The sequence below is a fragment of the Microtus pennsylvanicus genome, chromosome 17 (genome assembly GCF_037038515.1).
Source record: "Microtus pennsylvanicus isolate mMicPen1 chromosome 17, mMicPen1.hap1, whole genome shotgun sequence".
Classification (NCBI taxonomy): domain Eukaryota; kingdom Metazoa; phylum Chordata; class Mammalia; order Rodentia; family Cricetidae; genus Microtus; species Microtus pennsylvanicus.
In genome coordinates, this window is record NC_134595.1 from 12,125,411 (window position 1) to 12,153,369 (window position 27,959).

The 27,959-nt window shown below is 44.0% G+C and overlaps 1 protein-coding gene across 1 annotated transcript; it reads left to right on the top strand.

The window, feature by feature from the left end:
• Atic (5-aminoimidazole-4-carboxamide ribonucleotide formyltransferase/IMP cyclohydrolase) lies at window positions 1-27,332 on the top strand. Its single transcript, XM_075951323.1, has 16 exons — window positions 1-434; window positions 652-778; window positions 3,795-3,871; window positions 6,198-6,264; window positions 9,508-9,596; window positions 9,973-10,124; window positions 10,411-10,567; window positions 14,590-14,715; window positions 15,903-16,010; window positions 16,748-16,833; window positions 17,862-17,951; window positions 19,728-19,856; window positions 22,393-22,485; window positions 24,571-24,753; window positions 25,803-25,958; window positions 26,494-27,332. Exons 1-16 carry the CDS (start codon window positions 416-418, stop codon window positions 26,611-26,613), a joined length of 1,779 nt encoding a protein of 592 aa, XP_075807438.1. The 5' UTR covers window positions 1-415; the 3' UTR covers window positions 26,614-27,332.
• The last annotated feature ends 627 nt before the right edge of the window (window positions 27,333-27,959 follow it).

The following is a 27,959-nucleotide window of genomic DNA, read 5'->3' on the forward strand; positions in this document are numbered from 1 at the left end:
AAAAAAGGGGGGTGGGGGGTGGAGCATGGTAGAAGATTGCACAAATTCGCCCCAGTACGAGGACTGCTTATTTCTCTGGCTAGTTCCCCAGAATCGGTGCTCAGGCCTCGGCCGCCCCGCCTCCCTGGATGCTGGCTGCACCCAGAAAACCCGCGAACGACGGGCGTACACGCCCAGATCTGGGTGCTGAGCCCGGAAGCCCGGGGCGGCAAATTCCCGGCTCCGAATCAGCTGCAGCCCCGCCCAGCGACACCTCCGGCCCTGGGCTGCAGCTTCGCTGGGGAGAGGGCGGGGCCTCGGGTCACGTGGGGTTCACCCCGCCCCGCCCACCGCTTCCTGAACCCGCGGGGTCCTGCCTGCTTGTGTCTGCACGTGGCCTGTCCGTCTTCTTACTCCGCTACCCAGCGCAGCAGCCATGGCTCCAGGCCAGCTCGGTGAGGCCCTCGCGGAGCATGGCCGGGTCCCGCCTGCCCCAAGCCCGGCCACCCGCCCGAGCAGCACGCCGCTGGCCGAGCCGGGGAAGCCCCGGGGCCGGGCCTGCCGACTGTGTCCCGGTGCTGGGCCTGGGCCTGCAGTCGCAGGTCCCCTCCCCATATCCGGGAGAACGCCGTGCCAAAGCCCGCGAATAATGAGAAATGCCTTCTGTTTCAGCTCTATTCAGTGTGTCTGACAAAACTGGCCTAGTGGAATTTGCCCGAAACCTCGCATCTCTTGGTTTGAGTCTAGTCGCTTCCGGAGGCACGGCAAAAGCGCTCAGGGATGCTGGCCTGGCAGTCAGGTAAGGAAGTACGTAGTGTTAAGGTAAGTTCAGGGAGAAAAACGTGACCATGTTAACTCAGAAGAGATGCAATCAGACTCTGAGAAAAATAACCTGTTATTCCTAATAACGTGTGAGGCCGGCCCAATCTTACTCTGTGGAAGAGGAACCTCCAGGTAACAGCCTAACAAACAGTAAGGGGTAGAAGTTGTGTTAGAACTAGAGAGATTTGATTTTTTTAGAACCCTAACACTCAGCCACTGTTAAGCAAGCAAATTAAGTTAGGTGCAGAACAAACACAAATTCTCAGTTTTCAAGGCCTGGCTTTAACTGAGTTAAGAGGTCCAGCTGCTACTTCCATTAGCATCTTCAAAGTACAAGTTACTGGCTCACTCACAATCTCCTTACCACCTGACTGGTAAGTGGGAAGGGATTGATTGACAAGAGGTGTCAGGAGATGACCCCCGAAAGGCTGGAAGATAGAAAAGGGGGAAAAAAAAATCTCAGGATAGGAAGTTCAGAAGAAGGACATACCACTGGTATAAATTTCAGATAGAAAATAAAAGATCTCTCTGTCTTTGTTGCCATAACAATTCTCGGCCTATGGATAATTCTGTAGAGATCTATTATCCACCTCTTCTCACGTTTCTCTGTGAGCAATGCATAGGCCCTGTTGATCTGACCGCTTCAGACTACAAGAATGCCTTCGCTTATTAAACACATGTTTTCCTCAGTATCCTTTGGCATCTTGTCTCTTGAGATTCTCATGAGAGGCAAGAGCATCAGGGACAGCAGGCAAGGTTGTTGCGAGGTGCAGTTGAGTTCTTTGGGCCAAGTTGATGTCCACCACTGTTGCTGCTGCGTTTCAGATGAATCAGAATTTTGAAGTATAAGGAGTTCTTACGTCATGTGTCACCTAGTTTAAAGGTTTGTCAGATGGTCACTCCTGTTTCCATGCCGCTGCCCAAGCCCTACTTGCCCCCATTGTGCCAAACAGCTTTTTGATTCTTACTCTTTTTTTTAAAGATTTATTTATTTATTATGTATGCAGTGTTCTGTCTGCATGTATGTATGCCTGCAGACCAGAAGAAGGCACCAGATCTCATTACAGATGGTTGTGAGCTACCATGTGGTTGCTGGGAATTGAACTCAGGACCCCTGGAAGAACAGCCAGTGCTCTTAACCACTGAGCCATCTCTCCAGTCCCTTGTCTTATTCTTTTGGTAGTATTGAGGATTGACAGTTACTGAGCCATATCCCTAGCTCACTTTTTGTTTGTGTGCTTTTTTTTTTTTTTTTTTTTGAGCCTGTCTTGGAACTCGCTCTGTAGGCCAGCCCTGCATCTGACTCACAGATAGCCGCCTGTCTCTGCCTCCAGTGTGCTGGGATTAAAGGCATGTGCCACCACTACCCAGCTTACTTTAGAAACTTTAATTTACAATCAGGGTCTCTATGAGTTGCCCAGGCTGGCCTTGAACTTGTAATCCTCCTGCTTCAGCCTCCTTAGTGAGTGCTGGATTGTGCATATCTTTTAAAAATTGAGAACTTAAGTGTGTTTCCTACAAAGAGCGAGTGTGTGTGGCCCAGATGTTTTATTTAGAGCCTGGCTCAGTCAAGTTTACTGCGTGGAGGGTGGACAATTTCCATTATTCATGCAATTGTTCTGCCATCTTTTCTTGGTTGTCGTATTGGATGAGTACATATTTGAAACAGGTACAAAGAAGTAACTTGTCCAAGGCCATTTTATCTAAGAGGTCAAGACTTTCTCCCGGGAAGTTGACTGTTGCCCTGTGCAAAGAGCCATTAGTGAGGTGCAACAGTAAACAGATTACAGGCTCCACATTTAGACTCCAGATATTAAAATAAGTTTTATTGCATCTAGGCAGTGGTGGGCACACCTTTAATCCCAGCACTGGAGAGGCAGAGACAGGTGGATTTCTGTGAGTTCAAGGCAGAGCAAATTCCAGGACAGGCTTCAAAGCTATAGAGAAACCCTGTCTCAAAAAAATGAAAATAAAATAATTTTATTGCATGTTTTAGTTGGTGTTGACACAGGCAGGCAGGGAGAGGACGCCTTGAAGCCTCTACCACACGGAGCCCAGGAATTGAACTCAAAGATTGTCAAAACTCCTAGGCAGGTGCTTGTCCTTTTTTTCCTTTCTTGAGATAAGTCTCTTGATGAACCAGAAACCAGTTTAGACTGGCTCACAGTGTTGTCCCTACTGGCCTAGAAGTCCAAGTCCCGTGATGTCAGGCTCCTGAGTTCTGGGATTTCAGGAATGTGACCATGCCCAGAGAAGACCTTCTACCCCATTAGCCACTGAATTCCCCACCCCCCCTGTGCATAGTACTGAGAATTGAACCCAGAGCCCCACATAGCCAAGGCAAATGCTATTTGAACAATATTCCCAGCTCTTTCAAATTAGTTTTCCTCCTTTTTGGTTTCTGTGTGGTTTTGTTTGTATATGCAAGTTTTGTGCACTTGAGGCAGACTTTCTACACTGAGCGATACCTCAAGTCCAAAGATATTTTTAATGTTAAATTCTCTATAAATGATTCTCAGTTGAATTTCTTTTCTTTTTTTTTCTTTTTTTGGATTTTTCAAGACAGGGTTTCTCTGTAGATTTTTGGTTCCTGTCCTGGAACTAGCTCTTGAGACCAGGCTGGCCTTGAACTCACAGAGATCCGCCTGCCTCTGCCTCCCGAGTGCTAGGATTAAAGGTGTGCTTTATTTATTTGCTTTATTTATTTATTTATGTGCTGAATTTATTTCTTGATTAAAGATACTGACTTATATCTCTGAAAATTGTGAAGCCAGTGCTTTAATACCTAATTGATTCTCTAAATCATACAGAAAACAAAACATTTTTTGTAAAAGAAATTAGATTTTTGAAATCTAGTGTAGTGAAAAAAAATTAAAGGTTTGATACATTGTTTAAGTTGGACTGGGGCTAGGGATCTCTGACTGAGTCTAGTAGACTTGGTGGTGGAGTAATGGAAATGATGGTTTAGTAACTTTTCATTACTCTGTTTGCAGAGATGTGTCAGAGCTAACGGGTTTTCCTGAAATGTTAGGGGGGCGTGTGAAAACCTTGCATCCTGCTGTCCATGCTGGTAAGTGATTGCTGCCTTCACTTTTTAACAGAACTATTTTAGTTAGTAGCTTCAAAGAGTGTAAGCAGTAAGTCATAAGTGTACTTCTTGTTTTGTGCATTCTGTCACCTTTGCCTTCTTATTTCATATCTCAAGAATCCCTTATAATCCCTTATAACTGGCCTCACTCCAGTGCCACGGACCGGCTCAGGGGAGCCACTCAGACCGTGGGAGAAGCAGGGTCTTGGTAACAGGAAGGCACAAATTCAGCGAATGACAGACAGACACAACACACAAGAGAGTGGTTGGAATCTGCTGCGATTTTACTGAATTCATGTTTTCATTATATAGTATTCAAACAAAGAACAAATCAGAAGGTCATGTATCATTAGTTGGCACAGTATGAAAGCTTCTTTTAGTCACATCAGCGATATTTAAGAAAAGTATATTATCAAGAACAGGTGTTAGACATAAAGCATCCTTAGAAGAGGAAATCTTGTCCTTGGGAATGTAAACCTCAGACAAGTGACTTCATCTTAAGAATAGAAAGTTTCTGTCTTATTATTGCTATCATGGTCTTTCCTCTTTCTAACCCTTTGTTTATTTCATCTAGTGACCAAATATGCCTAATTAGCTCTCTGCACCTGTTGAAATATACTTTTTAGTACCTTCTTATGCAGCAGACACTATGGGGGTTGGGATCTAGCAAGCCTATCCATAAAGTTCAAAGTATAATATAACAGTCTTTGTCCATCAACATTAACCCGTCTGTTTCCTTGCTCATCATACACCCCGTGTATGACAAAGGTTCTGCTGTAGTCTTATACATTCCCATACTGTGCTTCCTTATGCCAGAGCTGTTCCTGAAGAGATAATCCTTGTCTTGTAGATATATAGAATATCATTATTATAAAAGAGATTGTGCAAAGCCCATATCCCGCATAGCCAGCTACTTGAGAAACCCATCTATGCCTCAGCAGTGGCTAATACCGGGCTGTCTGCCATTGACCTCCAGGAAGCCTAGTCCCATAGGACACGTAGCTCCTGTCCAGCATAATGACATATGTCATGTCACACAGACGGCTCCAGGACGAATTCATACTGTTTTCCTCTCTTGCTGTTGATCTTGACCTAATAATAGTTTAGCTAATCTGGACTGCAGTGTTTCTTTGTTACAGTCTGACTGTACACCTCTGCAGTAGTTCAGACTTAGAATATACTGTTAGACTGTAACTGGCTCTCAAAAGAATGTGACCTTTGTTCATTTGTCTGGCACAGAAAACCCTCTAGACTGTAATAGCAGCAAGAAGTCTATTTCTGCCTTGCAAGGTGTGGTAAAACTTGTGAGGATGGTCAGAGCTAGTGCTGGAGGCGTGGCTCAGCCTTAGCAGTTGAGCACTGACTGCTCTTGCAGAGGACCCAGGTTCAGTTTCTCGCACCTACAGGATGGCTCAAAGCCCCAATGTAACTCCAGTTTCAGAGAATCCAGTCCTTTCGTTTGACCTCCTTGAGTATGGGGCGTGGGTGGTGTGCGTTCATATAATACAGGCCAAACAATCCTGCATATAAATAAATCTGAAACAGGAAAGGGGCTGAAAAGCTAAGGATAACCAGTCATGAGCTATTACTTATGAAATGTAGATTTGAAAGACTGCCAGAGGTTATGTAAACATTCCTTTTACAGTTTCTTGGGGTTTGGAATTGTGTTTGTTTTGCATAAGAAAAAGCATTAGATTTCTTTTGTTTTTTGAGACAGTCACTGTGAGGCAAGTCTACTCTAGACCCCAGCCTAGTCTGTGCTAGTCTGGAGCTCTTGGCGCAGTGCTGGAATCACAGGTTTGGACCACTAGAGCAGGTGAGATTTAAGTATTGAGGAAACAGGTGTTCTGTTGTTGTTTGCTTTGGTCTTGCTGTATAGCCCAGGCTTGCTATCAAACCTGCTATCCTCCTGCCTTGACCTGGTTGCTTAGAAGTACAGAGCAGGACCACTGTTAAATATCTTAATATTTTCTTTCAAAACTCTTCAAACGTGTATAATGTTCTTTAAGAATATTACACAGGTCTGTAATAAGTAGAAGGCTGATGGGAGGGTCATTTGATCCCAAGAGTATAAGACCATCTTGGGCAATAAAGTGAGGCCCTGTCTTTGGTGTAGGGTGCACACCTTTCATCTTAGTGCTTGGGAGGCAGAGGCAGGTGGATCTCTGAGTTTGAGGTCAGCCTGCTCTACCGAGTGAGACCCTGTCTCAGAAAAAATAAGAATACTAGAGGGTTTACCTTGTGGGACTACACAGTGTAAACTACTGAATTTCTGACCTTACTCTGTGTTTCCACTTTATTACTTTAGGAATCTTGGCACGAAATATTCCAGAAGATACTGCTGACATGGCCAGACTTGATTTCAGCCTTATAAGGTAAAAAGTTTGAAGCTGAATTTTGAGTGAACTAAAGAACTCAGATAAGTAGTGCTAAACCTGATGTCTCCTGTCCTCACTGTGTGAGTGGTCTTCTCCTGTGCTCACAGTATAAACACTTTGTGCATTGTCTGCGTATGTATGGGCATTTTAATTTTACTAAATTAATGTTTGTAAACTATATAATTTAAGTTGAAACAACCTATGCTTTGTTGTTATCATGCATTTGAAGCAAACATCCCACCACTGAATTAGAGCTTAGCCACACAGTCTTTGCCTTTCAAAAGTTGAGATTTAAACATCCACGGTTGCTTTATTGAGGTTTGGTTTGTGTGTTACACAGTTCAGCCTATTAGAAGGATGCAATCCAATGGTCTTAAGTATATTCAAAAGAAGTGGTGAAATCATCACCATAATCATTGTTAGAACGCTCTTTTCTACCGCCTACATCTGTACATCCCACTAATACCCCTTGCTCTTAGTGGTGTTCAGTCTCACTTGGTTGCTGATTTCTCATGGTTCTCCAGTTCTGTGGGTTGTTTCTTGCTCAGTGGTGTCTCTCATTCGACCACCACAGTTTTACTTTAATGGTGTCCAGTTTCTTTCTTTTAGACCTTGTGCCTTTGCTGTCATACCTAAGACACACTTCATTATGGTGATGAGGGTTTTCTTTTCTTTTCTTTTTTTTGCTTCTGATTTTGTGGTTGAGTTTGTGATTCTAGGTTTTGCTTGTTTGTATTTAAACAGAATGTCAGCTGCGTGGTCGAGACTAGCCTCTCCTGACTTAACCTACCAAATGCTGGGATTACAGGGGTGTGCCATTTTACACCCAGCCATTTTTATATATGGAGAGGTGTGAACAGAGATCCAATTTGATGCATTTTGGACTGTCCATTGTCCCAGCATTATTTGTTGAGGGCTGTTCTTCCCTCCACATGGTTCAGGCATCCTTGGTCTCTGTCTGGGTTATGCCAGTGTACACTCCTATGCAAGACCTGTAGTAAAATCTGAAGTAGAGAGCGATGGGTCTTTCTGCTCTGTTTGAGCCATTCAGGGACCCTTGCATTCTCCCTAGAGTTTAGGGTTGCTGTGCAACACTTGTGGGAAAGGCAGTGGGACTTCTATAGGTTCTGTGGATGAATGTGGGGGCTTATTGTCATCTCAAAAGCAAAAGTCTTCTAACTTATAAATACGAGATTTCTTCCCTGTTTGAGAAACATTGCCTTTAGTTCCTTTCAACATTGTCTTGTACTTTTCAGTATGTCAGTCTGGTACTTTTGTAATTTTATTCTTCAGTCTTTGACTTGCTTTAGTGCTGTCTTTAATGCATTGTTTTCTTAATTTCCTGTCCTGATTGTTGTTTGCTAATGTGTATTATTACAATTGATTTTTGTATATTGATCATAAGACCTGCGGCCTTCCTGGACTCATTTATTAAGGCTGATGGGTTTTCTCCTTAACAGCTGAGGATTTTCTCTTTGTATAAGCATCATCTTACATGGAGTCAACCCTGATGCCTTTCCTTTATTTTTTTTATACATTTCTGTGGCTAAAATGTGACAAAATATTGAATAGAAATGGTTAAGAGTGAATGTTCTTATTTCTGAATCTTAGAAGGAAAATATTGGTTAGGCTATCAAAAACCATGATACTAGATTTTTATTACATTTTATCATGTTGAGGTGTTTCTACAATGCTGAATTTATTGATGTCTTCTTTTTCTTAAAAAAATTATGGATAGTTGTTGAATTTTTTTTAAACATTCTGTTCCTTGAAGCTTTTGTCTTCTGTTAACCTTACATTAATTTATTTTTTAAAGATTTTCATTTATTTATGAGGCACACATGCTGTAGTGGCTTGTAGTAGTCTGAAGATCACCCACAGAAGTTGATTCTCTCTTAGCATGTGGGTTCTAGATATCAAACTCAGGTCATAGTCTTGGCAGCAAGTACCTATTTTACTGAGCCATCATACCAGCCCCTAATTAATTTTTAGGTGGTAAGGTAACTCTGCCTTGACCCCAAAAGGAAAAAAAAACAAAAAAAACAAAAACCTGCATCCACATGATACAAGGAATGAACAGACCGGTTGAAGGATTATGGGCTACATTCTTAGTTAAATATTCTGTTGCCACAAGACAAGTAACACTCACACCCTATTTTCCTATCGGAGTAGGAACCTAGTTATAACATTAGACTTTTGTTTGAGATAGAAAGAGATCTACTTCTTAATACCTAAAATACCAGGTCTGGCTATTAGTCACACCTGTTGACAATAAACTTGAGAGCAGAACTCTCTGATCTGTTATTGGAACTGTTGACAGTCACCTTGAAGGAACCGAAGTAAGTTCCAAATGCACCCATATCTATGGGCCCTGCCAACAGTCCTGATCAGTGAACTGGGAAGTTCTCACTGCGGTCCTGAGGTGGACCACTGTGTGTTTGACCTTCGTGTTAGACCACATTACGACCGCTCTGAAGCAAAACAAGTGTTGTACCCTTTGAGTGCTGAAGTGTTTCGTGTACACAGTCTGCTGGGGAAATGGTGTAAATGTGAATATCCTAGGTAAACATCACAGTCTAAAATGAGGTTTTCTATACTCTTAGAATTTTGATTCTTCTTAAAATGTTTTGTTTTGAGGTGGGAGTTTAACTATGCACCCAGGGTGACCTAAAACTCTATTATCTTCTGAGCGTTGAAATTACTATCATTCCCAGCCATGAAATTTGAAGGGCTTAATAGTTAGCTAAGGCCAGGCAAGCATCAAGCTTGCAGGCTGGTCTGGACGACATTAACCCTATCCAGAGTGTGTACTGATTCTATGTTCTGCAAGTGTGGACCTCCAGACCTCTTTTCTATATAACTTCTAAGGGTTTCAAGATGTTGGGGCTAGACAGGTGGCTCAGTGGTTAAGAGCACTTACTGTTTTTTTAGAGGACCCAAGCTTGGGTTCCAGTACCCACATGGTCCCCACAATAATTTGTAACTAGTTCTTGGGGGTCTGATGTCCAGTGACCTCCACGGGCACTGCATGTATGATGAGTACATAAACACATGCAAACAAATCCTTGTAAACATAAAGTCAATCTTTAAGAAAGGAATTTGAAAATGTCAGACTTACGGTATATGTTTTAGGTCTTCATGGGGTTTGATTACATTTTTAGTAACTTGCTTTATTCCTAGCAAGTTGTAAGTTACAAAGCTTGAGCTTCCCAGTGACAGCTAGCTCTCCTTGTTTGTCAGGGTCGTTGCTTGTAACCTGTACCCCTTCGTGAAGACGGTGGCTTCTCCGGATGTAACTGTTGAGGCAGCTGTTGAGCAAATTGATATTGGTAAGTTGGGATAAACCTTTCAGAACTGGTGAGGGTGGAGGTTAAATTCTCTTTGAGATTTTGCTTTTCTTTTCATTATTGAGTATTCATGGTTTTGTTTCATGTTAAGACAGGGATTTGCTGCATTGCCCAAGCTGGCCTCTAACTTGTGATCCTCCTGCCTCAGTCTCCAAAGTGCACAGATTCTCATGGTGTGTCACCCCATCTGGCTTAGAAAATATTAAACTATAAACTAATTACTTTGTGTATTATTCATATGGGATATTTTCCTCTATTTGTTTTAAGTCAGAAATTAAGGTCTTGTGCACAGTGACTGGAGAGCTCATGCACTGAAAGCAAAATGCCGGAGAAAAATAATGTATTTTGTTCTTCAAAGGCGGAGTGACCCTACTGAGAGCTGCAGCCAAAAACCATGCTCGAGTGACAGTCGTATGTGAACCAGAGGACTATGTGGCAGTGGCTGCAGAGATGCAGGGCTCTGATAGTAAGGACACCTCCCTGGAGACCAGGCGCCACTTGGCCTTGAAGGTGCATTTCTGTCATCCTGTCAAACAGTGTCTGTCTTACCCGTGTGCCAGTTCAAGCAGTATGCAGTTCTCCTAAATGTCAGCTTTCTGCACTCTGCCTGGGACTTCGGTCCTTTTGTTATACACAGAGAGGTCAAAAATTAGGAGTGCTCTCTGTCAGATTTAAAGGCAGAAAGGTTAGCTGTACTATTTAGGTTTATTTGGGATGGGTATGGGTGTAAGGCTATGTACCTAAAAGCGTCCTTGAGAAGTGTTCCTAGTATCTCACGAAATGCAACGTTTTATAGGCATTCACTCATACTGCACAATACGATGAAGCAATTTCAGATTACTTCAGAAAGCAGTACAGTAAAGGAATTTCCCAGATGCCCTTGCGGTATGGGATGAACCCCCATCAGACTCCTGCCCAGCTGTATACACTGAAACCCAAGCTTCCCATCACAGGTAAAGTATAAGGAGTGTGTGCTGCGTCTAGACACCTGGTTTTCTCTGTGTTGTGTCTGAAGTTACTCCCATTCAGAATATAAACTAAATTACCTAATACCTCATTTTATAACCATCCCAAATCGAGGCTCCAGTTGGACTGCACACGAGGTGTCAGAATGGCACCTCGTGCACTGCCTGGCAAGCCACAGGTCCTGGCTGATACACAAAGCTGAAGTTGGAGATACAGTTTTGGGGACATTGATGTTTTAGAAGACTTGAGATCAGGTGGGACTCCTGGGATTTCCCAAAAGAGGGCCCCCCAGACCAATCCTGTGGCACCTCTGTAATTGGTAGTTCAAGCAGTGGAGAAAGCACCAGGGAGAAACCTGTGTATTACAGTGGTCAGGAGCCACTGTCTGTTTGGCAAATGTTACAAGAAGTGATTTCCTTGATGGCTTAAAAGGCCAGCTATAGTGGGCCAGAATAGCATTGTAGTGTGACCTTAAATAGCATTGAGGGGCCAGTGTACTCATTCAGGGGCAAAGGCACTTGTTATGCTAGCCTGGTGGCTGCAGTTAGTCCTGGGTCAGAATTGTCCTCCAGCACCACACGTAGGCTTCTATGTCCCCACACAATACACATACATGCAATATAGTCAATAATTTTAATGACTGTCATTAAGAAAGAAATGACAGTGAAGGACAGTTCTTTGAACTGAGAATCAGAACTGTGGGTTTGTGTTGTGTGACACCGTTTCTGGGGAAATGTCTGCATGTGTACTCACTCCAGATAGGGAATGGGTAACAGACCAATATACTGGTACCACCAAAGCCCAGCTTAGTCAACTACTGATTGATTACTTGCAAGAATATTGGTGAGAGGTTATTTATAGCCGCAGAAATGACGGTGACAGCCCCATCACCAAAGCCCACCCTGCATGGGTGACAGCTCACAGTAGCTAGAATCCTGGAGCACACTGCACAGCCTGCAGGCAGATCGACAGCTTGGGAGTGTCCTTTCCAGGCAGCTCAGCTGGTCTGAGCCTCCCAGTAAATCTGCCTGGTAAATCTGGTCGGTTTCAGGGACTTCCTGTGACTATCCACGTTTGCTGTAAGAGCGACTGTTTTCACCCTTTTTTTAAAGACCTGTGTCCAAAACCGAGAATTTTACCTAGAGAAAAATTGCTACATGAAGTTTTGTAGAATTAATGGAGGGGTTTTTGGTAGTTTGCCCTGTTCCCCTGGGTGGGGATGGGACAGAGGCATAGGCGAGCTCTAGGTGTGGAGCCCTAGCACTGTCGGGAGGCTTCGGCACACACTCCAGACAGCTTCATTCACACACACTCAAGGCAGGCCATGTTGGGAAGCAGCAGTTCCTCCTGTTGGCTTCTTCTGTCACAGCCTAAGGAAAGATGAAGAGAGCTCTCCTCGTACTCCTCCCATCCAGGGAGCGCCGTGTTCTGTCTGTCACTGCTATGCACAGCCACATCTTGTACCTAATGATACCTAAGTCCCTCAGTCGCCCAGAGTCTCTCAGACTATGCTGTCTACTGATGCCTCAGTTCTGTACAATAGAGTAGTCTTAATGGTGCGGACAGGACCGACCCTTGCTTGGCCTTCTTTGCTCTGTAAAGTACTTTCATTCCCACTGACTGAGGTCTGTTCCTGTGTCACTTCGCCACTCCCTTACCTCTAGCTTTTCTCCTAGCACGGCGTGGCCTCTGCGCTAGGGTCTTGGTGTGACCCCTGCACTCAGGCTGCCTCCCCTCTGCGCTAGGGTCTTGGTGTGACCCCTGCACTCAGGCTGCCTCCCCTCTGCGCTAGGGTCTTGGCGTGACCCCTGCACTCAGGCTGCCTCCCCTCTGCGCTAGGGTCTTGGCGTGACCCCTGCACTCAGGCTGCCTCCCCTCTGCGCTAGGGTCTTGGCGTGACCCCTGCACTCAGGCTGCCTCCCCTCTGCGCTAGGGTCTTGGCGTGACCCCTGCACTCGGGCTGCCTCCCCTCTGCGCTAGGGTCTTGGCGTGACCCCTGCACTCGGGCTGCCTCCCCTCTGCGCTAGGGTCTTGACGGTGACCCCTGCACTCGGGCTGCCTCCCCTCTGCGCTAGGGTCTTGACGGTGACCCCTGCACTCGGGCTGCCTCCCCTCTGCGCTAGGGTCTTGACGGTGACCCCTGCACTCGGGCTGCCTCCCCTCTGCGCTAGGGTCTTGGCGGTGACCCCTGCACTTGGGCTTCCTCCCCTCTGCCTTTTATAGTCCTGGCTGCCTTTTTTCAGATCTCAGCACCTCAGATCAGAGTAGCAGATCCTCTCTCTTTGTCACCTCACCCAGCTTTACTGGTTCTCCCATTAGGGTTACAGCCCCCGACAGAAACCTGTATTACATTTAGAATTTCTAGGGCTGAAGTGTCACCTAAACTCCAAGAAGCTCTATGTTCCGCCCTCCACAATGAAAATGGTTTTTATTTGTGCTCTGTGAGTCTTTATTGTTCCTTCGGTGTTTGCATGGGTACTTCATTCTTCCAGAATGTAAAAGTATTGTTGGTACTTGAGGCCGAGGAGGTCCCGGGCATGCAAACAGCAGCTTCTTGCGAGGGATTCATTCACAGGATTTCTCCCAAACACATACTTATCTTTACAGCAGAAAAAACAAATATGATGCCTTTTTATTTGGCAGTGATATAATTACAGTGGACATGCCTGTTTGTCTAGAACAAAGCTGAAGCAAAGAATAAAGATGGAATTGTGTGTATATTTGCTTTTTGTCTTTTGCTTTGTTTTTCTTTAGTTTTGAGACATTTCCTTATGTATTCACGGCTAGCCTGGAACACACCAGGCTGGCCTCAAGCAAGTGACACTCCTCCTTCTTCCTCTTGAGTGCTCCTCTTGTAGGTGTGCAGTACAGTGGCCGGCTTTGGTGTGACTGACTGCTCTCCTCCAGCTGGAAGTGAGGTGGTGCCTGTTTGTTTCTTCTGCCTAATAGATGAAGCAACTTGAAACGTTTCTCTGTAGCTCGCTGTTATGTCTAACCAGTTATTAGTGCCTCTGAGAATATGATAAGTGAAGGGGAGCTAGTGTTTACACACAAGCATTCCCCCACTCACCTCCCCATATCCACTAAGCTATACATGAAGGTGGGAGCTGAGATCACAGTCTCTCTTCTGCTTTGCTTGCTGTGCACCTTGTAAGGTGTCTCATGTTACAGTTTATTGCTTATCGCTGAGTTTGTTTCTCATGAGGACATGGTGTAGTTTTCTTTTGTTTGGGGAAACTTGTTTTGAGACAAGGTCCCAGAGAATGCTGGGATTACACCATTCTGCGCTGCTGAAGTTGCAGTGTCTTAGGCTGGCTTTGAACTTAGAGATCTACATACCTCTGCCTAGTGAATGCTGGGATTAAAGACCAGCACTCCCTGCCCAGCCTGCAGCTTTTGCATTGCTCTAGAAGATGAAAACTCCACTATTTCTGTCAGTCTCCTGCCTTCCAGAGCACTTTAAATTGTACCATAGTTGTTGGTCTATGGGGTTTTTGTTTGTTTTAGTTGAAAAGGTTTCTGACTTGTGATATATACCATCACTGTAATTTCTGTAAATATTTAATCTTATTCACATGAATTTCGTAATGTCTGCTTTTGTCATTGTTGCCAAGTCTCTCTTATTATTTATTTCTAGTCTGCAGTTGTTGGGGTGCAAGTCTTTGAAGGTGACCTAAGCGTAGTTATGCTACTTTTGTAATTGGGTTACTGCTATGCTTATAGATATCTATTTGCTTCTTGTTTACTTCTTTTGAGGTATCGGGTGGTCTTAATTATGTAGCCCTGGCTGTCCTGGAACTCACTATGTAGACTAGGCTGGCCTCGAACTCAGAGATCCACCTTCTTCTGTCTCCATCTGGGCCTTGAAGACTCTCGGTTCTCAGCCTTTTGGCTAAAATCACGTGCAAGTTATATAGCCTAGACATGTTAATTATTTTTCTTTAAGGAATGTACATACATAAGACCTTATCGAACCTGCTCGTTAATGTATGTGTGTTTCTGTGTGTAGTCCTCAACGGAGCCCCTGGATTCATAAACTTGTGTGATGCTTTGAATGCCTGGCAGCTGGTGAAGGAACTCAGGGAAGCAGTGGGCATCCCGGCTGCAGCTTCCTTCAAGCATGTCAGCCCAGCAGGTGAGGGCCCTGCCCCAGCACGCTCTAGTGTGCTCGGACATTTTTGTTGTTTCTCTCCAGTTTTTCTGATTATGGTAAGTTCTGGTGCCAGTTATATAATCTGGGAGTCTATTTGGTAACATAGTAAGCGCACGTAATTGTATGTCCTTGTTAGGAGACAGAGACACCACACTGTTGGCTCTTGCAGTGTTGTTCTGAAAGTTTAGAGATGAAGTGACATAATGTGATAGAACCAGCTAACTGCTAAGTGTACCTTAGCAAACGAAGAGACTGTTCCTGTTTTTATTGAATGAGATATTCCTTTGTTTCTACCCTCAAGTCCTTAATTCCACCATTTGGCTGTCTCAGGGTCTGTGTGCAGTCCAGCACATAATTGTTCCTAATTTACTGGGTGCTAAAGTGAAGTGAGCGAGGAAGAAGTAAATGGTACGTGACACCAAGCAGAGCAGAATCCGGAATGCAGTGGTCCAGCTTCCTGCACATGCCAGTGTGGTCGGGCTTCACGGCTCTGCTTTCAGAGGCCAGAGAGAAAGTCCCCTGCCCCAGCCCCTGCACTGTATGCCTGGTGTTTAATTACCTCGATGAGTCGTTTCTGTTTACTTTGGCACAAGTACTAGAAAATATACTCCATAGGTGTTTGAAAAATACAGACTAGGTCTTTGAAAAATGACAATTTTTAAAATTTGTTTTGTTTCCATTTTTTTATTTTGTGGCACCAGGCATTGAAACCCTGGTCTTGTACATGTTTTGCCACTAAGATACACCTCCAACTCTTGAAAAAAATATTTTGGTGGGGCTGAGAGATGGCTCAGAGGTTAAGAGCACTGACTGTTCTTCCAGAGGTCCTGAGTTCGATTCCCAGCAATCATATGGTAGCTCACAGCCATCTATAATGAGATCTGCTGCCCTCTTCTGGTCTGCAGGGATACATGCAGGCAGATGCTGTATACATAGTTAAATAAATCTTTAAAAAAAAAACTCAAAAAAAGTTGGAAAAAATATTTTGGTGTCAGATTTGAAAAGTAGCAATTTGAAATTTTAGGTTATTATTTTATGGCTTTTTAAGAAATTGTGTGTGTACATGATGGGGTGGGGGTGCTCGATCATTGCTTCTCCTTGGTGGGGTGGGAGTGCTCATACCTTCCCTACCCGTTGCTGTCTCTGACTCGACCTTCTTTCTTTGGCAGGCGCTGCTGTTGGGACTCCACTTAGTGAGGATGAAGCCAGAGTCTGCATGGTCCATGACCTCTATCCAACTCTCTCGCCTATGGCCACAGCATATGCACGAGCAAGAGGTCAGAGGAGAGAGCAATGCTTTATCCTTAATAGAATAAGATAGTATTGCTTATAACTTGTATTATAGGATTTAGATTTGTCTTTCTTTGATTTTAATTAATACTTAAGCTGAGTATATTTTACAAAGTGCATGTTAGTATTTTAATGTAATAAATGGAAACAATGAGATTGGTACATTTTATTTTAGATTAGGTTTTTGAATACATTTTTATTATGAAAAAAAATATTGTATGTTTATTCTAACTGCTAAGTTTTGGCTTGGCTTGACTTGCATTTTACATACTCAGAAATACCAGACTCTTAGGTGCAGTAATCAGCAGATACGAGTTCCTGAGGGATTTTAAGACCCTGGAAGCAGTTTATCAGTTACAGCCAAAGGCAGCAACTGTGCCTTATGCTAAGGCCTCCAGCCTCCTGCTTCTGTGGGCATACTTTGTGGGGGTGGAAGCCCTGTCCTCCTTCACTAGCTAATGCTGACCTACAGCCAAGTGCTAATTCGGAAGGTAAAACGAAGGAATCCCTTCTCACTGGTTATTTGATAGATTAACTCTGGGTAATAAGGTAAGCTTTTGTTTCTACGTCATACAGAATGCCCACATCGAAGTAGCAGAGCAGGGCAGGCACATGCCACAGGCCAACATGTTTATGAACCTGAAAGGGATCAGAGAGGAAATACTGGATTTGATCACATGGATTTTTTTTTTAATGTAAGAAATCCCTTAACTTTCACTTACAGGAGCTGATAGAATGTCTTCATTTGGTGATTTTATTGCATTGTCTGATGTCTGTGATGTCCCTACTGCAAAAATTATCTCCAGAGAAGTGAGTAGAGGTTCAGGTATTTTGATCCATATGTAACTGAGTAACTTGTTCCTAGGCTTCACTGAAACTGTAGCCTGTAGTGATTGCACCAGCATGTAGGATACTGAGTTTGTACGGGGACCACAAATGTTTGACTTTTGTTGTTAATTTTGAGATTTAAGGTTCCAGGTGGATGTTTATCTTGATGGGGTTTTTATTATATGTTTAGTTCTTTTAAATCCTCTGCTGGGTGTGTATTCCCTTCCCCCCTGGGATCTAAACAGGATTTCTCTGTGTAACAATCCTGCAATCTGTAGACCAGGCTGGCTTCGAACTCACAGAGATCCATCTGCCTCTGCCTCCTGGGTGCTGGGATTAAAAGTGAACCCCACTGCCGCCCTGCTGCTGGGTGCATCTTAGTGCCAAAGTTACTATTCTGAAGGCAGAGCCATCTTGCATAATGAGAAAATAATGGACCTTGCTACAGACCCTTCGAGATCTGAACGACGAGGGCAGAGCACTTTGATGAGCTGACCCTTACCATTTAGTTTGAGGTTTGCATCCCATCATTAGTGTTGGGAGGCAGAACCAGAAGAGGAAATCAAAGACAGTGGTCAGGAGGGATGGGGGGGGACTGTGGCATGGTGGTGCTTAGCTACTTTAGGGATTCTTTCTGACCCTAAACCTTCCCAGCCATGCTGGGCTGGCTTGCTGCTCACAGTTCATGCTGACACTGAGACATCTCTGTCTCTAGTTGCAAGATTACGGACCTGGGATCTTATCTCCTTGTTTTGTGCTCTCTTGAGCTAGGCTGGAGCATGATCCCTCTGGTGTGGGCCTCAAGCCCCCTTCATGAAGAGACTAGCATAAGAATGGGTTTTTCTTCCCGGAGGCTCGTGTATTAAAGTGAATCATCCATTTGTTCTTAGTTAAAACTAAGATTAACCACAGAAAATAGGATAGCTTGGAAAACAGAGTCAGCCCTGAAGAATAATTCTCACAGAGTTCTCTGATTTCTAAAAATAAAATTACATCTAATGTACTTACAGGTTTCGGATGGTATCGTTGCCCCAGGATATGAAGAGGAAGCCTTGAAAATACTTTCTAAAAAGAAAAATGGGAACTACTGTGTTCTTCAGGTCAGGGCAGTTCCTACATTCGGTGGCGATTTAGTCTTCAGTTTCACTTTGTGCCCTTTCCCGTGTAGCCCTTTCTTACAGAGACAGCTTTCCCACTTACCCCTCTTTGGTGTCCCTGTCTCTATCCTTTCTCCCCTTGTCCTTTTTCCTCCTGAGATTGGGTTGTGCTGTGTAGTTCAACAATGAGCTCAAGCTCACAGCTTTCCGAGTGCTGGGATTAGACACTCAGAGCAGCACATCAGGCTCCTCTATTACTGCTTATGAAACAGGGTTCACTGTGTATCCTTCAGCTGGCTGAGAACTCAGAGATACACCTGCCTCTGCCTCCCAGAGATACGATTAAAGGCGTTGCCACCACACCCTACCAGACACTTTTGTTGTTAATCTTAGTAATTTTTTAATTACAGGTGGTTTGCAGGGTCTAAGATTCTTTGCCTTTTTGTGTTTGTGTTGAGCGTTGGGGGTTGAGACAGGGTTTCTCTGGCTGACCTCCAGTTTCAGGAGATACGCCTGCCTCTGCCTCTCAAGTGCTGGGATTAAAGGAAGTGTGCCACCATGCCTGGCTTCTTTTTGCTTCTTACTTGTGTACACTGCTTCACACCCTTGCAGGTTGTCTAAAATCTGTTTACCTAAGTCCCAAGAGAAATAGAACTGGGACACGGACTGTGTGTATTGGAGATGTTTTGCTGTCCCTGTAAAAAGTGGACAGCAGCCTAAATGTCCTCGTGGGCATGGTGTTTTTAAAGTTCCCATCTGTGCCCTTAGATGAAAGTAGCGCCTCACATTCAGAGTGATCCTCTTCTTGGGGGAGTATTTTTCAGATACAAGCTAGAATTCTTGGTTTTTCCCATTTTGTGTTATTTTATATTTTCATCTATTTTTGCTGTGCTGAGAATTGAGCAGGGGTTCTTTGTGCATGTTAGAAACTCTACCACTGAGCCACCTCCCGGGCCTTGTTCAGTTCCTATCATGAGACAAAGTCTTGCCGAGTTGCCCAGGCTAGCCTTGAGCTGACTCACTTTGTAGCCAAGGCAGGCCTGGGCCTTCGGTTCTCCTAAGTCAGCCCTCCCAGGTAGCTGGGGTGACCAGCATGTGCTGCCAGGCCAGAACCTGTTTTAACTTGTTGTTCAAATATTAGCTAAGTTTCTGTAAGAGAGCTCTAGAAAGAAAGGGAAAATAGGGTGTAAATCTTGTGCCTCAGCTCGTTCTGGTGATTCTGTTTTGTATGCTTATCCAAGAAAGGAACTGAAGGAGTGCTGTTCCCATGGTGATCAGTGGCTTTGGTGCCTGGCCATTGTATTATGTCCATGCTAAATGATGTCATCACACATGTTCATGTTAAGAAAATGGATTCTTAGTGGGTTAATTTAAGATGTAATAGTTAGTTATTAGGCCAAGCAGTGTTTTAATTAATACAGTTTCTATGTGATTATTTTGGGTCTGGGAAGCTGGAAAATGAACAAGCAATCTCCAACAATATACACCAGAAACACTGGTTGGCAGCTTAGAACCCTAAGAAAATGGATTCTTAAGAATGAGGTCTTTCTTTTGTTAGTGTTTGGTCCTGTTCTCTGAGACATGTTTTGGCTGTGTAGCTCAGGCTGTCCTGGAACTTCCTGTGACCCAGGCTGGCCTCTAACCTGAAGTCCTCCTGCCTCATCCTTCCAGTTACTGGGATTACAGGCATACACCACCATGCCCAGCAAGAATGAAAATTTTTATGTGAAAAATTTGAGGCTATGGATGTACTTGTAACTTTTATAATTTGTGCCCTAGATGGACCAGTCCTACAAACCGGATGAAAATGAAGTGCGAACACTCTTTGGTCTTCGTTTAAGCCAGAAGAGAAATAATGGTGTCATTGACAAGTCATTATTTAGCAATATTGTCACCAAGAATAAAGATGTAAGTTTTACAATATCTAAACTAAATGTAATAGCATATCTATCTTTGGTATATCTAAGCTTATCATTTATTAAGGTCCATATTTGTAATTGGTAGATATGCACGCAGCTCGCTCATCTGAGTTGTCAGGTAAGCCTGACATCTGTGTATGTACATACATAGAAATAAGTGTCTTCAGTCATACCTAAGTGGGATTGTGTTGTCCCTCGCGGCATGCATTAGCTTACAGATGTTTTCTGTACTGATGACTGTTGCTTCACATCAGTGAAAAGCCACATGACTACCCAAGTAGATCTGCGCCACAATGGTATTTAGGTCGTTTCCTTTTTCAGTGCTTGGTAATTGTTTTTAATGTGAAGAATGTTTTTGTTCTGTTTTTTTGTCACCCTGTCGAAGAGGTCTAATTTTGGGATAATGATGACCTGGGGAGACCATTTTATTCAATCCCAGTATGTTATAGGAGAGGACTGCTTTGTATTGTAAAGCTTACAGAATTGGGACAGAGAATAGTTAAATCTGTCTAAAGTTACAAACTAGGGGAATGGATGAGAGGTGCATGTGTGTAGTTTTTTTCTGTGGCTCTGCTCATCAGCGGCTGCTGTAGCCTGCCTCTCTGAGCTTCTGCAGAACGCTGGTCTCTGTGCTCATCAGCGGCTGCTGTAGCCTGCCTCTCTGTGCTTCTGCAGAACGCTGGTCTCTGTGCTCATCAGCGGCTGCTGTAGCCTGCCTCTCTGTGCTTCTGCAGAACGCTGGTCTCTGCTCATCAGCGGCTGCTGTGGCCTGCCTCTCTGAGCTTCTGCAGAACACTGGTCTCTCTGCCCATCAGCGGCTGCTGTGGCCTGCCTCTCTGAGCTTCTGCAGAACGCTGGTCTCTGTGCCCATCAGCGGCTGCTGTAGCCTGCCTCTCTGAGCTTCTGCAGAACGCTGGTCTCTGTGCCCATCAGCGGCTGCTGTAGCCTGCCTCTCTGAGCTTCTGCAGAACGCTGGTCTCTGCTCATCAGCGGCTGCTGTAGCCTGCCTCTCTGTGCTTCTGCAGAACGCTGGTCTCTGCCCATCAGCGGCTGCTGTGGCCTGCCTCTCTGTGCTTCTGCAGAACGCTGGTCTCTGCCCATCAGCGGCTGCTGTGGCCTGCCTCTCTGAGCTTCGGCAGAGCGCTGGTCTTGTCACAAGCAGGTCGTTGTAGCAAGAGTGGAAGGTAGAGGTCTGAGACTGGTCTGGCCTTGATTGCTGGGCAGGGGAAGCTTTTCCAGAAACATGGTGCTCTAGCTGGCTGAGGGGCCTCACATCCCCGCACCGGCATTTCTCTTATCCTTTGATCTAACTCAGAATGCCAGGGCTGTATTGAAGGTGACTTCTAAGAGGCTAGCTTTCTGTGGACTCAGATTGTACTTGTTGGCGCAAACAGAGATGAAGGATAGATTAATGTCCTGGAATAATAAATTCTTTTAAAAATCTTCTGAAACTTCGAATTTTGGAATTTAAAAAGTGTAGGTTCACATGCACTCCGTGAGTTCCTTTGTACTCTCCATTCTATTCCTCTTAAAGAAGCTAATTGGGGTGAAGCCAAGCTTACCTTTTTGGTTATTTTTAAGTTTTAATTGCATGTATTCATTTTACATATAGCCCTGGGTAGCATAAGGACAATGTTACACAGTCTCTTGTGTGTTGACTGTATCCCCTGCCCCCACACACACCTTTCATTCCTCCCGCTCTGTTTGGTCCTCTTTGTTCCCCTACACAGTTTTTCTTTCATATTACACATACTGTGCATGATCTTAAATTTTATCTAGAAATCTAGGCACCACAAACAGAATATTTGTATTTCTGAGAGTGGCTTATTATTACTTAATATGATTAGTGTCAGTTACATCCATTTTTTTATATAAACAGTATAACTTCATCTAGTCTAGCATGGACTTGGAGCCCAGATGCTCCTGCATCAGCCTCTGGGTGCCGTTTGCTGGGATTGCAGGTATTGTGTGTTTTCTCTTTGGGTAGTCAGTACCCTTTACCTACTTAGCATACACATGTGGATCATCATCCTCTTTTCTAACATGTATCAGAGGAAGTGACATTTGGGGCTATTACAGACTTACTGCTGAATGTTGACTTAGAGTTTGCAGAATACTTTTAAATACCTTCTTAAAATGTTCTCAGCAAAGCAAAAAGATGGTAGAATTTGACTTTTCCAGAATATATTGGCTGTGTGGGAATCACAGTAGTACATAACACATGAAATGGAATCTAAGTCTTTTATCTTCAGGTATTAAAGATATTCTGGTTAAAAAAAATGTCTTTTAAAAATAAGTGCAATATTTCACATCTTGTTGCCAAACAGTCGCCATTAGTTTGAGGGTGACACATGGGATACTGCACTGTGTTAGTCACAGATACGCTAGCGTGTTTCGGTCTTCAGTAAAGCATGACTCGTTCATCTGGCTGCCACTGAGGGACCTGGCTGCGTTACAGGTCTGTTACACTGGTGTATCCGTAGCTTAACGTTAATGAGCTTTCAAAAGCATCCCGTTTGTTTCAGCTGCCGGAGTCTGCCCTCAGAGACCTCATTGTAGCCACTGTCGCTGTCAAGTACACTCAGTCCAACTCCGTGTGCTATGCCAAGGATGGACAGGTAAGCACGCCATCAGCCCACCTCACGGGCACTGTTGTACACTATCCCAAATCCATCCGTCTCAGGCACTAGGTGCTTGAAAGAGAAGACTTGCCAGATCCTCTTCCTGGTTTGTCAGTGTTTACTCGGCACCGTGGACCGTGGTAGAGTTAAAACTAACGAGAACTAAGTAAGCAGGCCAGAGCCAATACTAAAGTTGGTTACGCTGACTTTTGCTTAGCGTGAGCTGGCTCATTTTGGATTTGCGGAACTTGTTTCTTCACACACACACACACACACACACCCATCCCCTCTGCTCCTCGCTGGTAGTATTTCCATTGACAAGGAACGGGAACGGAAAGAATTGCACTGCCAGTCATTGGGCTGTGTGTGCCGCCTGCAGGGATTTCTGACATGTTTGACATGTTTTATTTATTTAATCTTCTGTGAGTCAAACCAGAGTCCCAGTTGCTCTGCCACACACCACGCCCCTGCCTCCTGGGTTTTGTTTTCAGAATTTGTTGAAAGGGCAGCCTGCATGTGTTGAGACTTTGGACTTCAGGGTTCCCCTTTGCCTCTGCCTCCTTCATGCTTGGATTCTTAAAGAATAATTTGAACACAGTGAAATTTATCGGTTTTAAATGTACTTTTCTGGGCTGGAGAGATGGCTCAGTGGTTAAGAGCATTGCCTGCTCTTCCAAAGGTCCTGAGTTCAATTCCCAGCAACCACATGGTGCCTCACAACCATCTCTAATGAGGTCTGGTGCCCTCTTCTGGTCTGCAGACATACACACGGACAGAATACTGTATACATAATAAATAAATATTTAAAAAAAAATAAATAAATGTACTTTTCTTTTTTTAATTATGTGGTTATGTGGCCACTGCTACAGACGAGATCACTCCCAACTTTTTTTTAATTAATTACTTTTATTTTATGTGCATTGGTGTTTTGCCTGCATGTATGTCTTTGTGGGGGTATTGGGGTCCTCTGGAACTGGAGTTACAGACAGGTGTGAGCTGCCATTGTGGGTGCTGGAAATTATGTCCAGGTCCTCTGAAAAAGCAGTCAGTGTTCTTGACCGCTGAGCCATCTCTCCACTCCCAGATCACTCCCAAATTGAAGTAACTGAAACTGGGGCGTTTTAGTTTAGATTTGTTCTCCTTTCATTACAGTCGGGATCTGCAGAAGCTATTTGCCACTTGCTTATTTTGTTTGATTTTGGTTTTGCTTTTTACTTTTTGAGACAGAGTCCCACCATGTAGGATTGTAACTCACTCTGTAGACCAGGATGGCCTTGAATTCATAGGATTAAAGGCGTGCACTACCACTCCCAGGTCTATTTGGTTCTAAAGTAGATTTTGATTGGGTTTTGTTCAACTAAAGACCATGTTCTAGGACTATAGATTGTGTTAAGCTGTGGTATTGGTTATATAAGTGGATTTAGTATATTTTCTTACTTAAGACATTCAGCTTGCTGTGGGTTTATTGGGACATAAAACTCCATTGTTAAGGTTAAAATGTATCAGTATTGAGCATTTATTATTAATAAATTTTTAAATTTTGTTTGGGGAGAGGGAGGATATGGAGGATAGAATATAAGGTTGTAAATATACCCTGACAAATGTTAGATCTCAGGACAGCATAAGGAGTTCTGTGCCACCGTGACAGGGGTTGCCAAACTTGCAGGGTAGGTGCCTTTGCCTGCTGAGCCATTTAAAAGCTAGCTCTGGTAGTGAACACCTCTTAACCATGTATCCCAGCCATGGGATGCAGCATTGATCCTGTGCATCCCTAGGGTCTTTCTTAACTTGAGTGAGTCTGATTTTAATACAACCTCAGCGGCATGCTCCAGTGTGTCTTCTGGTGGTTTTACATGATTAGCTCACAGGTTACAGTTGTAATGGCTGTTCAGGCCAAAGAGATACTAGTATATGATTCAGAAGGGCCTTTCAGGACTTTTGTAGAAGGCAACTGTTAAAATTGTTGTTTCTAGTGACTAAATCTTGACCAGCTGTGTACGCTGGTTGTTGGGTCTTGGAGCCAGCAGAGCCGTCCAGTGTGCGTTTCACTACCAGCGTCCTAAAGGAACTGTCTGTTCTTAGGTTATCGGCATCGGAGCAGGCCAGCAGTCTCGGATACACTGCACACGCCTTGCGGGTGATAAGGCAAACTCATGGTGGCTCCGACACCATCCACGAGTGCTTTCCATGAAGTTTAAAACCGGGGTGAAGAGAGCGGAAATCTCTAATGCCATTGATCAGTATGTGACGGGCACCATTGGTGAGGTACGGGCTGATTGAGTTCCTAGTGGGCTGTGTGGGTTCGTTCACTGTTTGGGACAGACTTTCACGGTATTACTACAGAAAGACTTTCTAGAAATCCTGGATTGTCTGAAATTGTTAAAATTAAAATACCTTCTGATCCCTGTCACCTGTACTGCTGCGCCCTTCTGAAACCACAAGCCTCTGCTTCTTGGGTTATGAATATTAGATTAGTTTTGTACACCTGTGCCTCCCCTGCAGGTTATAATATTGTCATTGCGAGGACTGTTCACCCATCTCCTGGTGTCAGCAGAGGTCGTATTGTGTATTAGACTTGAACTGTCATTGTCCTGATAGCTGGTCACCAGGGGCTCTCTTCTCCTACCCTACTTACAGAGGCAGTAGCAACTTAGTGTGGCTTGGTACCTTTTCTGTTTTCAACAAAAATGTTCCCACACCGTCTCCTTATTATGTCTGCTTTTTTTTTTTTTAGTTTTGTTTGTTTGAGTTGAGGCCTTCTCTTTAGTGCAGGCTGACCTGGAACTCAGCTACTAATGCCAGGATTACAGGCATGTTCTGCCTCAGCCTGATGAAGGCCTTGCTTCTCAATCCCTTTGCACTGGGGGTTACATTGCAGTATAAACTTTAGGTAGAGTAAAGTAACACAAACGTCCAAGCAGTAGTGAATACCATGAATTGTGTTTTGATTTGCCTATGGTGACTTTATACCCAAGACAGCTGTATACGTGTAGTTTATCTGTACAAATATCAGTTATCATCTGCTTCTTAATTGGAGATAAAGGGCCATTTTAAATGTTTTGGTGCATGTATAAACTTATAGGTTTAGGTTTAACTTAGAGATTTGGGAACATGGTAGGTTTGGGATAAACTGAGTTACAAAAGTAAGGTATAATCTCTTTTTAAACATCAGAGAGCTTCTGGAAATAGGAACTTGAGTTTGTTATTGTTTAGTGAGCAGCCGCAGGAAAATGCCCAGTTGGATTCTGTCTCTGTGCTTTCCACCGGACACAGCTAATGGTAATGCTGAGCTCACCTGCTCCCTGGCTCCCTAGGGAGAAGACCTGCTGAAGTGGAAGGCGCTGTTCGAGGAAGTCCCCGAGTTACTCACTGAGGCAGAGAAAAAGGAATGGGTCGACAAACTGAGAGATGTTTCTGTCAGCTCCGATGCCTTCTTTCCTTTCAGGGATAATGTAGACCGAGCTAAAAGGGTAAGTGAGAATCAGTGTGTGTTAGGGACACAGAATTTTAGAAGCCATTTCAGGCATCTGCCTTTGAGGCTGGGGTGTAGCATAGAGCGCCTGGTCTCTCAGAGTCAGTCCCAGCACCACAAAAAAGTTGTGATTCCGATGTTTTAAGTTACTTAGAGCTGCATATTAAAGCTCTTGGTTTGATATAAATGGAGAATTATTTCACTTTTCTGTATGATATAGGCATAACCCAAATTCTGTTGCTTTGTATGAATATGTCATTGTTAGTTATGCTTTTTTTAAAGGATATATTTGTTTTTATTTATAATCAAATTTTATCATATATAATTGATTGTTTTGACGGCCTTTATATATGTGTGCTTGAAGAAGCCCTGGAACTGTAGTTACAGATGATTGTTTTTTTGAAGAGTACTCTGCTGAACCACCTCTTCTACCCCTGGCTTCTGCTTTTTAGAGAGGAATTTTGGTTTTTTGCTAGGTATGCATGGCATTGTGTTTTGAAAGTCAACATTGGTTTTGGGGTTTTCCTCTGCAGAGTGGTGTGGCCTACATTGTTGCGCCATCTGGATCTGCTGCAGACAAGGTTGTGATCGAGGCATGCGATGAACTGGGGATCGTCTTGGCTCACACGGATCTCCGGCTCTTCCACCACTGATCTTAGTTTCTGTCATTTCCTAGTTTGCTTGTGTGCAGTAAATAAGTGGGATTTTAAAAGTCCCTCTTGTAAACAGTGGATCGTTTGCATCTTAATAATTGGATCTATGGCTTTAGGTTTGTTGGGTCTTATCTGAAAGGTATAGACTTCTAGCCCAAGTCACCACGTACAGAGGTTTGTGTGTACAGAAACTAAAAGCATCCCTCCTTGGAGCTCAGCTTTTGATATGGTCTTTCATAAGCCGAGAAGCCAAGCTGCCTTATGATGACACATCCCCGCTTGGAATTGCTCTCCGCGGGGCTCTTCATCATGCCCCTGAGAAGCTTGACTGTTTGCTGCCTTGACAAACAGCCGGTTATCCCCAGGGAACTGATCCTAAGGGGATCTGGACAATGCTGATGCTGCTCTTAGGTGAAGTGTTGCCCTTATTTTGGCACCCGTGATCTTCTCTCCAGGTCTGTTTAAAACCTGTATTAGCGATTTAGTAACTTATGTTACCTAGAGATGGACCCAATGTTCTTAGAGTTTTTACTCACAGTGATTATGTTTGGGGTGGGAGGCAGGTGACAGTGCCTCCCTGTGCCTAGCAGGTCATAACTGGATCTGTGGTCTTGACTGTTCACCTGGAAGATGCCTATGGTCAGCTGTAACCTTCAGTCAGGGAGCCTCAGTCCTGCCTTCTTTCCACTCCTTTCCTAAATAAAAAATGCAGAAGCGTTTTTGGTGGTTGTTATTTTGTTTTTGTTTTTTGAGACAAGATTTTCCTGTCACTCTAGCTGTCCTGGAACTTGTTCTCTAGGATAGGCTTTTGTCTCAGAATTAGAGATTTGCCTGCCTCTGTCTCCCAGCCCTGGGATTACATCACAGACATTTTTAGAAATAGTCATCTTTGTGAGTCAGTTGTATGCTAACTGACCTTCCAGCTCTTGGAATAGCCCATTGAAACAAGCAGACTTAAGTTATCATTAAAATCCTGTGGCTTCTGTGCTAAATCACAGGGCAGGGATCCCTGGGGACCTTGTTTATGCTAACTGCTAGCCTTGCAAATGAGATTCCCTAGAGAGGGGTCTTTCTGCTCTGGTCTCTGCCAACATTTGGCTGTCACCTCTTGGAGGCCTCTGATACGAATCTATCCGAAGAGCTTTGTTGATGATCTGTTGCTGTACCAGGGATCAGAACCAGGACCTTCATGCTAAGCAAGGGTTCTACCACTAAACTATACTCTCAGTCTCAGAGGAGCTTCTTTTAATTCCCAGCTCACAGATACATACTGTTGGCCACAGCATTTTTAAAAATTTTTGTAGCAGTAAATATTGAGTACAGATTTTAGCTCATAAATTATTAAA

Coding starts and splice junctions, on each gene's coding strand:
- Atic (XM_075951323.1), top strand. Junction 6,265..9,507: donor CTTGATTTCAGCCTTATAAG/GTAAAAAGTTTG, acceptor CTTGTTTGTCAG/GGTCGTTGCTTGTAACCTGT. Junction 22,486..24,570: donor GCTATGCCAAGGATGGACAG/GTAAGCACGCCA, acceptor GTCTGTTCTTAG/GTTATCGGCATCGGAGCAGG.